Genomic DNA, 13,540 nt, shown 5'->3' with positions numbered 1-13,540 from the left:
CCTCATCCCACTCCCTCAGCCCGGTAAGCGCTGCCCCTCAACATAGCCCTGACCCTCAGCCCGCTCCCTCAGAGCCTGGAATCTACAAAAAGCGGCTGCCCCTTACGCGTCCACCTGTGGATCTTCTCTAAATTCACTACAGCTACTTGTGTGTTTTAGGGCTTGTGCTTGAAATTGTGCCAGGCACTGGGGCTGCCAATGTTACGAGCAACTGCCATAAAATCAAGTGAAACTTGGGTGTGTTGGCAGCATTAGTTTGCTTTGTTTATCTAATTTCCATACAGCAAATTTGGAGTAATCAATACGTTGCTTCCTGGTAAGATTCAGCAAAGAAATGAAAAGGAGTTTAGCTGACACATCAACTCGCAGCACAGCAGGTATCAACCCTTCTTCTGTGCTTTAGTGTTCACGCCTCATTATGCTTTTATATATATGTAATACATATATACATATATACATATATGTAGCATTCATACAGGATATTCAGTGTTTAGCCCTAAATCCCCATTTCCTGAGTGCACTTGCATGGATTACTGTTTATTCCAGCACAGGGCAAGATTTTGGATGGATTCAGGGAACTGGTCATTAGGGGAAAGGTTTCATTCATGGGACTTAGGGGCAGGACAGAGGGCTGAGAATATAAATTCTGTCAGGAAATGTTCTGTTACATATTTATGAAATGTAATTCCTATGTGTAATGTACAATAAGTAACTTTATTTACATGCTTTAAGTGTGGATTGTGTATCCTTTTGCTATTAATATAGTATTACTTTCATTTTAGGTTGTCTGCCTGTACCACTGTTCAATCAGAAAAAAAGAACTAGACAGCCCCTGACTTCAAATCCGCTTAAAAATGAGCAAGGTACAGGTTCTGGCACTCGTAGCTATGACTTCTCTCCCACATCATTCGGTAAATAAGATATATTTAATTTTTTTACTGCCTCTAAATCCAAAGAAATCTTAACTTCCTGACTGTGTTCTATGAATTCCGACATTGTTTTTATGAAGAACTATATGCATACTTTATATCTATTTCTGAAAAGTTCATAATGTAAAAATTGTCCTCCAGGAAATTTCTTTCTCCTCGATACAATTGAGCTTTTTATACTTTGTGCCTAGAGGGAATTTGACTCTTTGTGTGATGGAGAATGAAGTAGCACTGGCATTTAAATAGAGTCTCTTGAAACTGACCTTTTGTTTTCRGTTAATTTCAATCAACATTCAAGTCCTGTGTTACAAGAAGAAACATTTGTAAGATGTCTTTCTTGTAGTTCAGAAAGGAACTTCTGTTCTTCTAATTGGGCTTGGAAAGAACAGTGCAGAATTCTGCCTATAGTGCTTTCATTAGGTTTTACTTGTAATAAAGTTTAAAAGATTTCTTATAATAAAGTCTCTGTTGCTAGTAAGTGTAATGTTGTAACTGAACCATTGTCTGGAGAAGCAGCTTACTTGTTAGAAGTTGTCTTATAATTAAAAATATCAAAGGATCACATTCTCTTCTTTTCTTTTTTCTTTCTCCTTTCTGTATGARCCTTTTTGTGGGACATAAAGCAGAGAAGGAGCCCTGCACAGACCTATTACCTTTTAGTCTTTTCTGTTTGTATCCAYATTCAATTCTTTGTCTCTTGAAAATTAGGCTGGGGAGCTGCAAACTCAGAAGTGGATGAACTGCAGAAAGCAGCAAACAGTGGGTATGTAAAAAGCAGGTTATTTGTTGCTTTTTGATTTTTATCTGGATACTAATTGTTTCACAAACAATCCATGTGTGTCTTACAATAAAGCTGCTGCTGTGTCACTGATACTTTAAACTTATCTTTGAAAGCCAAACAGAACATCCGATGGCTCCTTCCCTTATGAAACCACCAAATGCATCAAAGTTTAATTTGCCAAATGCTGGAAGAAACTTGGCTGCCTGCAGGTTGGTGAAGTCTTTAATGTCTATTATCCTTCCTTTTTGTTCTTATGTGAAAATGCATCTTACATTTTCCCATATTCCTGCAGCATTCAGAGAAAACCCTTTCATATCACTCTCAGAGGAAACCTTGCTTATTTTGTTTTAGAATTACAAAAACATGTGAGTTTTGGGTCAGGAAAGATCCCTTACACAGGGCAGGACAATAACTAAGCAAGGTTTTTTTTGAAGTCAGATGGATTTATGCACAGGAGTAATCACTGCCCTGCATATGGATAAATTTGGTGTATACCCAAGTGCTTTGAGTCTRGATGTATATAAAGCTAAAACAACAATACATGGATTGCTTTTATATACTTTAATTACAGATCTGATTATTCAGAAGAGATCTTGTGATAGTGAATTGTGTCTGATAYTGTATTGCAGGAACAGAAATGAGTACACTCCTTTAAGTAACACTGCAAATTCAAGATCTGATAATGGAACTACTCGAAAGTTTGAGAACTTTTCAAGCAGTTTGAAAACTGTCCAGCAACAAAAAAMCCCTGRCAATCKTAACYCATCTCAGTCCATCAGAAYAGAAACCAGCCAAACATACACATCCAAAGGACAGTGGGCAGGAAAACCCAACACTGTGTCAAGAAGTCTGCAGGATCATAGTCCAGCATATAAATTTAACAACAATATTCAGCAAAATAAAACAAATGAGTACCAGTTTGACTGTGTCCCAGAAGACAAAAGTCAGGTAAAACTTATGGGGAGAGTTAATAAGAAAKACACAGTGAAGCAAGTAGTAAAGAAAGAAAATGGATGGAAATTAGGTTTTTCATCAGCCCAAGCTGTCTTGGTAAACCCTGAAGTTTCTGAGAATTTTGAATTGGGATTTTTTGCTATAATTACCTACAATCCTCAGGATGTTCATATAAACTGGCAGTGAGTTATTTTTATGTTCTGAACAGATAATCTAATTGTAGTGTAAATATTGCCTATTTAACATGATGTACAAATGCCTATATGCCCTTAAAATTGCAAGTGAGTATGCCTAACTTAAGCTTTTGTCTTTCTCTGAAAGGAAATTTCATCATCTCAAGTGAAAACTAAAATAAAAAAGAATTCTTTGCGAATCCTGWCTGCAGTCATTCAAAGTGTGAAGCACTGGAGCCAATATACTTACAAAACTGCACTGCTATTTGAAGTTTTAGGTAAGCATAGCAGATTATAATAATATAATCTGGCAGTAATGGTAGGGCAACAAGAAAGAATTTTATTAATTGTGGGCATGGTAAATGAAATACTTAAACTCCCAAAATACTGGCATGAACACCATCTAGGTTTTTTTCCATTCAGCTTTCAAAGGTGACTGAAACAGGTATAAATTTAATAATTCAGTCATCCTCCAACATATAAGTTTTTCCATCCTGTTTCTTTCCTTCTAACACATTAGAATGTGTTAGAATAAGTTTTCCTGTTTAACAGGAATCTTCTGTACAGCTTTACAATAATTTTAATATAGTTAATTTAGGAATAACTAATTCATGYTTAATGATACAGGCACACTGGATTCTGCAGTCACACCTGGAAGATATGGGGCAAAGAACTTTCTTCTGAGAGATGGAAAGGAGACCTTGCCTTGCGTGTTTTATGAAATTGTGAGTATTTTGTGTCCACACATAACACAGACAGCACTAGCTCCAATCCTTTTTGTGAATACAATAATGTTCTGATAGAACAGAAATTTACTGTGTAAAAGACAAGGTGGATGTTTATACCAAATTGTCCAAATTAGGGAATAGTCACTCTTTAGGCATTCTCAGACTTCTGTTTCAACAAAACAGGTGAGACTTTGAGTTTAGCTTTTAAGTAGTTRACAATAGCAACAAAGCTGATGTCAATGCCTTCTGTTTGATGTAGTCCTCAGAAACCAGCCATGTAGAAAGCTTTTATGTTAGGTGATGTAATTGTTTTGTGTTTATTATGCTTTGATGAAGGACCGTGAGCTTCCACGACTAATTAGAGGTCGAGTGCACAGGTGCATGGGAAATTATGATGCAAAAAGGAACATTTTCAAGTGCGTCTCTGTAAGACCAGCAACTGCTCAAGAACAGAACACTTTCCAAGACTTTGTTAAAATTGCAGATGTTGAGATGACAACATATGTAAAAACTATGAATGAAATGTAAAAGTCAGAATGGTTRTCCAAACCCTAATTTTAACTAATTGTTATCCATAAAGGCTGGATATRTTAAAGCGTTTACCAAAACTACCAGTGAAAATCTGGTTAAATAGTTGAAAATATCAGTGTGCTGTGTTATCCAACAAATGTGTAGTATTCATTGGGTTCCCATTTATGTGTTATCTGTTCATGTTTTCTTAAAAAAACAAATAATCAGTATAATACCTGTATAAAATAGCAACAGACCCTGAAGCTGTAGGAAGATTTCCAAGACACAAATGAAGTAGAAAAGAAAGAATTATTTGAACACAGAACTTCCTTGCCTTTGCCAAAGAAAAATCTTTCATGAGGGATGGACCATGTACATGTTTATGTACATTTGCCTTCTAACATTAACTTCATAGGTTATTCCTGCTGTTTCTTTTTCCTTTTCCCCTACTCCAGAAGCTTTGTAGCGGATCTCTTGGGAATTGCAAAACAAAAGAGTTGTCAAGAAAATAGCGAACAGTTTGGGGGTTTTTTTTATTATTTTATTATACAGTGTTGGCAATTGGAAATTTCACATTTAAAATAATTGAAATATTGTATCCAACAAGTCAAATACAGAAAACAGTTAATATTCTAAAAAGGAGCCAGCTAGTCAACGCAGAAACACATTAATGGAAAATACAGCTTTTAGTTACACTTAAAAAATTATATATTTAGAATAAAACTTGAACCTGGTCCAGCAAATTGTAACAGGARAACGCTTTTACACAGTTAAACGCGCAGACAGTCTTTCTTTAAAAAAGTGATCTGTCAGTGTGAGCACAGGTATTGTCAGCAACAGCCCCCTAATGTTCCAGTCTAAAGGATGTGCTTTWCTAACTGCTGGAAGGATCACTGGCATTATCAGCTCTACCTTCAGTGTGAAGGGGCTTCAGAGCATGGATACTTCAAGGAGAGTTTTGTCAATCCAGTTGTAGAGGTCATGTACACGTTTGATTCCCTTTAAATATTACAAAATGTTAAAGGAAGTTTCAAGTGGGAACATTAGCTTGATGTACAAAAGGTGCAGAATATTGCAGGGTGCAGAGGTTGATGGTTTGCACAACAGAAGTKGAGCTTTAAGAAGTAAAGGATTTGGTACAGCAGTGTTGTAAATTGTAAGACTCTGCTGTAAAAGTAATTTAAGACTGATTCCAGTTAAATGATTGATGCTTCCAGTTCTGCACATGTGAAACTTATATTAATAAGTAATGACACTAATAGGTTGTTTATCTACTTGGTGTGTTATGACTGTTAATAAAAATCTAAAATAATTTTACTTTTCAGGAAGTGTTTAGATCTTTGCAAAAAAAGGTTTCTACTTGACACTAACAAATCACTTTTTCTAGTGAAACATTAAGTGAACAGTCGTAAACATTACACAAAACAGAAAAAMCCCTACTCAATACAGTTTATACACACTACTCAACATTTTTCAGTTGTTGGGTGATTTTTTTTCTTGACCATATTGATCCTGTCTTGTATAATGGTTCTAGTGTAAAGGCACAGGTTGGTTAGGAAAGAAAAGCCTGCATCTCTGTCTCTCTGCTTTGTGGTGATTTTTTACTTTTTGCATGTCGTTTGTTATTCCTCACTTTTCTGACTCTTACATGAAAATTTTCAATCTCAGCCATTYATTAAAAAAGTGTAAGAAATTACTGAAAAGCACATAGCTATACAGAAGTGACTGAAATTTAATTCCTCTTACTTTATTTGGAAGATTCAATTTCTCAGCCTCTGTGAGCCAAAGTGCAGAACACGTGCTCTCTTTCTCAGTGTACTTCATTCTGCATTGGAATCTGTATTTTCAAAGRTTGGTGATGGGACCTGCTAAGTTTATGTGCAGAATTTGCTTTTAGAGTGCATGGAAATGTAACAACAGGACAATTATTTTGGAAAACAATGCCACATTCCATTGAAGTTTAGAAGGGTGAGGAATGTAAACAAGACTGMAGAAGTCTTTGATGTATATTAAAATAACACAGTGATTGTTCTGTTTGCATTTTCTTATACATCCTCAACATGTCTCTGTCTGTCCCTTCATGTATACCTTCCATTAAAAAAATAAAAAGTTCAGGAATCAGTTGGACTCAGCTAAGTGAAGAATAATAAATTTGATCAGCTGGTTTGTGCCAAAATACAAAACTAAGAAGTACAGCTCTGAATTAAATATATCTATGCGATTTTTATTTTTAAATAAATAATAGAAAATAAAAGATGAGAATACAATTAAAGTTAAATTTTTATTTAAAATGAGAAAACACAACAGTGGAGTGAGATTAGAACCCAATGTTTCTTTTGCTTAAGGCAATCAAGTGCACTTATTTCAATGCTTGATAGTAATGAATTCAGTGCTATTGTGGAAATCAGACCTCACAAAATTCCCATACAGACTAATGAAATATGGCCATTTGCTAGTTTTGTCACAGCATCAGATTTTTACTAGTCATGTTCAATAGCATTTCAGTTCACTTTTTCTTTTTTTTTACAAAATGGACTCTTAATTGCAATGGGAATACTGGAATTAGTTCATTCTGGCTTGTATTATCATTACAGTTAAGGGCCATTGGGCACAGACATTTTTGTAAACAGAATTTTTTCTTTTCGGCCCTCAACAACCAAATCCAAAATCTACAGTTGTAACAGTTCAAAACATTTTGTCAAAGTCCACCTAAAATTATAATTTAAAAAATACTGAAAAGAAATTCTTAGGATTTTTTGTCTGTTGTTAAACTATTAAATCATCATGAAGCCTTTGGAACTAGTTAGGTCTCTCAGAAAAAAAGAAATTCCAATTTTGCCCAAGATTTCATGAAGTTGTCTCTAAATCTTGGCAATTAGAGCAGTAGGAAAAACTGKGCCCACAACTTACAATATGCAGGCCCTGCTAATATATATAGATTAAAAAGAAACCTTTTTCTTGTGTACAATTCTTTTTGGCTATCAATCTTAATTTTAGGCTGTGGCTACCAGTAGGTGCTTTTTTTCACTAATCAAAATAATTGTAACAAAATATCATTATTGATTTTAAAGTTACTGGGTTCATAAAAGTTTTGATATTTAACAATATATCAAAAGTGAATTGAAGCTTTTAAGAGTCACAATTTTGAGACACAAAAGAAACTGGGAGGTAGACAGATGTTTTGAGGATAAACTGATTTTTTTTTTTGTCTAAGGCATTATGCCATTTATATGTTTAGAGCAGTGTAAAGGCTGCTTATTAATCCTATTTCAATTCCAGAGTGTTCGCCGCTCGTGCTTACGGAAGACTTTCAATGCACTTTTGGTCTTTGTCAATGTGACCTTCTCTTCCCCATCTCCTTTCCTCTCTTTAGCAATACAGCCARCTGGAAGTGCTTTAATGATTTCTGCCCATTACTGTAGACAGGAATGTTCTGTTCTYAAACAGTAATAAAATACTATAAAATAGTAGGTATTGGAGTTGGAGATATGTGCTCTTTTGGTGCATATTTTGCAAAGAATGGTAAAAAGACAGACAACATGACCCCAACAATTGCCAGCATGTACCCCCATCCAATCTGGCAGTCTCCTGCATARTAGATGTCTGAGTTCTCACAGAATCTCTTCACAGTAGCAGAGTTGAAACCAAAAGGGTAAACCAAAAGCCCAGAAGCCATTATGAACACTAGAGAGGAGAAAAAAAATCACACCAGTTATTATCAAACATTAATTCCTTTTGAAAAAAAAGTCCTTTTTTTAGAAAGGTAAATATATATATTATATTAAAATCAATGGAAAAAGTCATAGCTAATAAAACCCCCTTGTGATTGGCAGATTATCTTTCTTTTCATAATTACCTCTTATGGATAGCAGTGGTGTGACAAGGCAGCAAGTTGGGATTTTTTTCATGAGAGCTCTTGCCATTAAATAACTTCAGAAACGCTGTGATCCAAATTATGTGGCCATGTAAAAAGTAAGGTGGTTCAGACACAATGGAATCCAGAGGAGAAGAATTCCTAAGTCTGCAGATTCCAAACCAGCKTCACTTTCTTCTCAACAGCATTTTTGTGCTTGAGATAAACAATTACTTTGTTCTGCCAAATAGAAACTTCCAATGAAAGAGTTCAAATGTAGATTTTCGGATTCCTCTGATGAGGTTCTGATACTGTGAGACTCATAAATACAGACTCAAATTGYTTAAAACATTCTGCATTTGACCCATTGATGAAAACCAGCAGAATTTATCTTTTCATTTATTTTATGTCTCTTGACATTGGAAAGCCAGACTTGCCTCCTGCAATTACCCTGCATTATCCATTGGCTTTTGATAGAATTTCACAGATTTTAGTCTTTGAGGAATTTATATCAGACTCAAATATCAACTTCAGATATTGAATCAACAGCAGAACCACTTTTCCAACTTTGAAAATGAGACTGCCCAAGGTATAAATCGTAACTACAATAAAGATGCATTAAAATTCTCCAGGAACAACACTTGGAGCCTGATTCTGCCCACCTTGGAAGTGAAGAGGGGCTGAACCAGGCTGATGTGAGGGGTTACATCACCTCTTGTTTGAGAGAACACTGAGAAACCATATTTTCCCTTCTGTCCTTTCTGCTAATCAATTACCACTGTATTTAAAATCTTTACTGTATTTTAAAAGGCTTTATTTTATGTACTGAAAAAATACCATAGAGCAGTCCCTTTTCCTCTCTTCCCATTTTTCCAGAACAGTGTTTTGTTGAAATTCAGGGTAGTGATTCAAGAACAGCAGCAATCAGAATTAACAGTTATGTTTGAGCTGATAGATAATTCAKAACCAGCAAACATCTAATGAAACATTAAGATTGTAAAACAAACACTACATGCTATTTTCTGTGTCTGTAATTGCCTTTCAGGTAAGGCATGTGCATATTACTCCAATTATAATATTGGAGAGACTTAATCTTAAAAGTATCCACTAAAAAAGGGCAATCACTCATTAATCTTTTTTAATTAAAAACACTTTAATAAGCTTGAGGGCTAGATGAAGTAAAAAAATTCAACACACAGCCTGTAAAGTCCCTGAATAATTTGAATTAAACCTTTCCTTCTATTCCAAATGGAACTGCTGAGTTAATCCCTTGTAGAAAACAATAAGATGAAGAAAATGGAAATTTAAAAGGAGAGAAATTGGAGCAGCAGCAAACTTGSCAGTCTGTTTCCCTCTGGGCATCTCATGTATGGGTACAAAGAGAAGCTGCCTTCCAAGAAGTGAAACTCTCTGAAAGCCAAGAATTTCACCTGCTCCAACAGCCACCCTCTCTCCTTTAAACCTCAGGGAATAATTTTGCTGTAGTTGCTGTGGCCTTTGCCTCTTTCCAGGCACAAGGTGGGTGAAGATGCTGCAGAAGCCAGTAAGGGGAAAGTCCTTCCCAGCACAAGCAGCATCCTGAGCCAGGCTCACAATTCCTGATCCTCAGGCAGCTGCACCTGCTGAGGGTGCCCAGGGCAGGGAGAGCTCAAAGATCTGAGCTCTCAGGCACTGTGCTCCTGCATTTAGGACCTGACAGGAACCAAACATGCTGGAGCTGAATACAAACGAGTAAGTCATATTATGCAGGTGTCCCTTAACTGCACACTTGTGACACCACTAAAACAATATAAAATGAAAATACAGTAAAAATGAAGCTAAACCAGACACATCTCTTGCAACAGAACAAGGGCTAGTAGTTTCAAATTGAAACAGGGTGCATTCAAAGTAGATAGAAAGAAGAAATTTTTTATTTGACTGTGGTAAAACACCAGCACWAATTACTCTAACAGGTGGTGGATGCCCCATTCCTGGAAGCATCCAAGGTCAGGTTGGACAGGGCTCTGAGCAATCTTATCGGGTTGAGACATCCCTGCTCACTCCAGAGGGACCTTTACAGATCCCTTCCAACTCCAGCTATTMCATGATTCTGTCATCTTGTTCAGTAAAGGTCACTGAGCTTTCCCAAAAGATAAAAAGGAGCTAAGGGCCAACACAACCTGAGAGTGACCTGACACTGCCACACCCAGGAAAATTCCCAGAGCACCTCCTTGGATGGCAGAAACATAGGAAACAACTCCAAAACAGGGAGACTTTTCCTACTGCTATTGTAAAGCAGAGTGAGAGTGTTAAACCACAGAGCTGATCCACAAACTAAACCCTGTTAACATGTGTACCTGTGCAGTTGTAGGTTCACTCTGACACAGCTGGGACGTGGAACWCGGGGCTGCCCAAGAGCCTGTGGTGCACAGAGGGTGCTCAGCACAGCTCCAGACTGCTCCACTGCATGAGGAATCTTGAAATAGCCCCAGGGTGCAAAACCTTCTGTGAAATGTTTGGAAAGTRAGCTAGTTTTACAAGAAAAAGCCACTGCTCTAAGCAAGAAGAAGGTCTAAAATTAAAATTTCAATGTGTTCATCTTTTCAAAGCCAAAATAGCATCTCATTCGGTGAAAAAAAAATACGCAGATTTGGAAACAATCCTTTTAGTCATAAAATCCTTTCCTAACTGTTAAATTTCACTGTTTTTCTGACACTGTCTCAACCTCTTGCTCTGCTTCACATATCTGTTCCATACATGTTTTCTTTTTGATTGGGTTACACAGAATTGTTTTGAAGGCTGTGTTTTACAGTGTTTTGATTACCACTCGKTGCTGATGTTGCATGGTGTGATTTAATGGAAGCAGCTTTATTTTTTTCCAAGGCTAGAAATAATCTGTCGCAGCTGAATGTATGCGTTCACATATCAAACGGGCTAAAAAGTTACCCACGGTTTCATATCCTCAGGCATGTCATGGAATGACCTCATTATTCTCATTTAGGTGCCCTCTTTCTTACAAAGGCTCCAGATATTGAATGGCCCCGTTATGATCAGCAGAAGCCAAGCTTTCAGGCATGGTGCTAATGACTGCTTAATGGTGCTGTCTGTCAGCAGCACAGCGAGCTGGGACAGCACACAAAGAAACAGTGGGGCTCCATTTAGGCTCCTCGTATAACACTTAAGCCTCTGCACGGCTTTCCAACAACAAAYATCACTTTCAAAGGTGTCAGAATGCAGCAGTGAGTGCATCTCACGGTTCTGTGTGGTGTAATCCTGCTGTCACACAAGGTGAAGAGGCCARACAACATATTTGGGTCTGTTCAGCAACATGAAACCTCTGGAGTGTGAGGGGACTTGCTGGCAAAATGCACAGTTGACCTCTTTTCTAACATGGCTTGATCATTTGATGAATCTCCCATCAGCTATTAGGTCTGGTTAAAAAWKSKTTTTTTTGTTGTTGTTTTTTATTATGTGCCACTCAGGTATTTGTTATTGCTAGGTTCCTCCTCACCTGAGCCCTCTGCAGTAACTCACAGCCACTGCTGATGGCAGAGCAGCCCAGAGACAAGGCCAAGCACAACAGTAAGTCATGTTTTATTTCCACTTTCTAATCCCAAACTGTTACAGTCTCACCCTCATCCTCTTTTTGCTTCCCTGGTATCCTACAGCCAGATGGTAAATGGCAGTTTCTCCTCTGAAGGCTTTGCTGGCCAAGGCCAGTTTTTATTTTTAAAAAGTAGGTTTCTCAATTGRTTTATTTCTAAATAATGTAACTTYAATARGAATAAGATATTATTTGAAAGGAGRACACTTCWTTTKAGGGAAAGCAGGGCTTTTTGTAGGAAAAAATTGTAAATTGTTAGTGAAAATACTAAATCAATGACACTTCTAGTTGRGGAAAATAGCATTTTCTGCTACTTTTAAATTAATAATGTATAACTCTTTGTCACTGCAATGGTTTATTCATTTCATTAGGCTYCTGTAAAACTGTTCAATTATTTAAATCTATCACACCATTTTCAAGTTGMTTTTAAACCAAAGCAAAGCAATGCAGTTCTCTGGAGTGTGTGCAGAGGGCACCAATGTACAGCACTCTTAGATACAATGACCAAAAAAAGACAATTTCCATTCCACTTCTTTTGGAAAGACTGATGGAGCTTCCAACATATGAAACACAATAATGGAATAGTTTTCTGTATTGTGAAGCAGGAATATTTAAACTTGGCTAAGCTTATGTTTATCCTTCTGTACAAATGTTGAAATGGATGGAAATCCAAAGGTGGATCAGAATGTAGAGAACAAAAAAAGCTGYTTTATTTTATTGTGTTCGTTAATACATTTAGGTGATGTATAGTAGTAAAATATGCTGTGTGCATGAATTCTCTTCCTGAAATTACCTGCTATAAGAAGATTAGTTTGTCTTACAAATTTAATTTGCTTACTTTAGGAGTGTATTATATTCCTGATACTTGTGACAATGACGGATTAATTGCAAGCTTGTGTGAAATACCAGACAATCATTGGAATTAGAGCTGAATCACAGGCAAGCAAGGGTATTATTCCAGCCCTATTACAGATTATCACAGTCTTATGTCTTCTTGGAAGATTTTTATTGACAGAACTTAATCTACCAAAGCAATTTTCACTCATCTCATCAAGGATTTTCCYCTTACATATAATCCATTACCTCCCTTATTAAATCTGGCAGTTCTTCATATTCACAATCAGTTGACTTGGAATAACACATTTCCTCTCAGGTTCATACATTTTATTAACCTAATAATTTTATTAGCTCCTCTCCAGCTTTTCTTCATGTTTGTGTGATTTCACTTACATCATTTTAAATGAAAAAGCAGGTGCTGATCCAAAGCCACAGACAGCTGAACATCAAGCCAGAAATACAGTTAGCGGGGAAAACCTGGCAGCCACTAACACAGCCAGACATCTTAAAAAAATCACTTCTTGTCCTACTGACCTGGCTACCTATACTCAGTACTTCCCAGCCCTCTTCCCAAGCAAATATTTTTGTAGCATGCCTGGAGGATTCCTACATTTGGGCTATTTTGGATAAATTACCTTGTACATAACAGGAGGTACTTATATGTCTCTTCCATATCTATCTCTTGAAAATGGTGCTAAATAAGATCCAAGGTTCTTGTTAGTAATAGCTGCACATGAGAGTACAAATAGAAWCAAGATGGAATTTTAGGCTTATCCAAAAATAAGTGATTTCTTTTTGACTACTTCAGGAAAGGAGGAATTACCCAGAGTAATTTGGGGAGAGCTGAAATAGATCTAAAATCAGCAGGCATCATTTTAAATGCCTATTATATATAAATGAAATAAGCAGGAAAGAGACTGTAAAATAAGCAGGAAAGTGACCTCTCAAAGATAAAAGAAACAGACAAAATCCTACTGTTATAACAACAGAACTTTGGAGGATGAGGCAAACAGGGACACTGTTAAATGCCATTCTGCTCTGCTGAACTCATGGCAGGTGCATGTCAGGTACCTGGAGTTCAAACTCTTGGAAGCAGCCCTAGCAATTATTCCCTCTGTGGAAACCAAAGGGAAGAGCAGGGAAAAGGGATAATAATGCCCATATGCTTGRTATAAAGATGTAACTGCCTTCC

The 13,540-nt window shown here is 36.8% G+C and overlaps 2 protein-coding genes across 2 annotated transcripts in view; one reads left to right on the top strand and one right to left on the bottom strand.

Annotated features, from left to right (window-relative positions):
• The first annotated feature begins 334 nt into the window (after window positions 1-334).
• On the top strand, window positions 335-4,093 carry SPATA22 (spermatogenesis associated 22). The gene is made up of 8 exons (XM_057371911.1): window positions 335-377; window positions 783-911; window positions 1,638-1,692; window positions 1,824-1,919; window positions 2,340-2,658; window positions 2,986-3,115; window positions 3,465-3,562; window positions 3,902-4,093. The coding sequence occupies exons 1-8, from the start codon at window positions 335-337 to the stop codon at window positions 4,091-4,093; spliced, it is 1,062 nt and encodes a 353-aa protein (XP_057227894.1).
• A 2,491-nt stretch (window positions 4,094-6,584) lies between these two features.
• The window catches only part of LHFPL7 (LHFPL tetraspan subfamily member 7), a 61,507-nt gene continuing 54,551 nt past the window's right edge, over window positions 6,585-13,540 (bottom strand). The window contains exon 4 of the mRNA XM_057372050.1: window positions 6,585-7,759. Coding sequence (XP_057228033.1) covers window positions 7,533-7,759 — 227 coding nt within the window. The 3' untranslated portion in view covers window positions 6,585-7,532. The remainder of the gene's footprint in view (window positions 7,760-13,540) is intronic.

Source organism: Malurus melanocephalus, unplaced genomic scaffold (assembly GCF_030028575.1).
Source record: "Malurus melanocephalus ecotype Western Australia unplaced genomic scaffold, MMel_1.1 scaffold_162, whole genome shotgun sequence".
In the NCBI taxonomy this organism is placed as follows: domain Eukaryota; kingdom Metazoa; phylum Chordata; class Aves; order Passeriformes; family Maluridae; genus Malurus; species Malurus melanocephalus.
The sequence above is the reverse complement of the archived record's forward strand: the minus strand, read 5'-3'. Positions and strand labels throughout refer to the sequence as shown.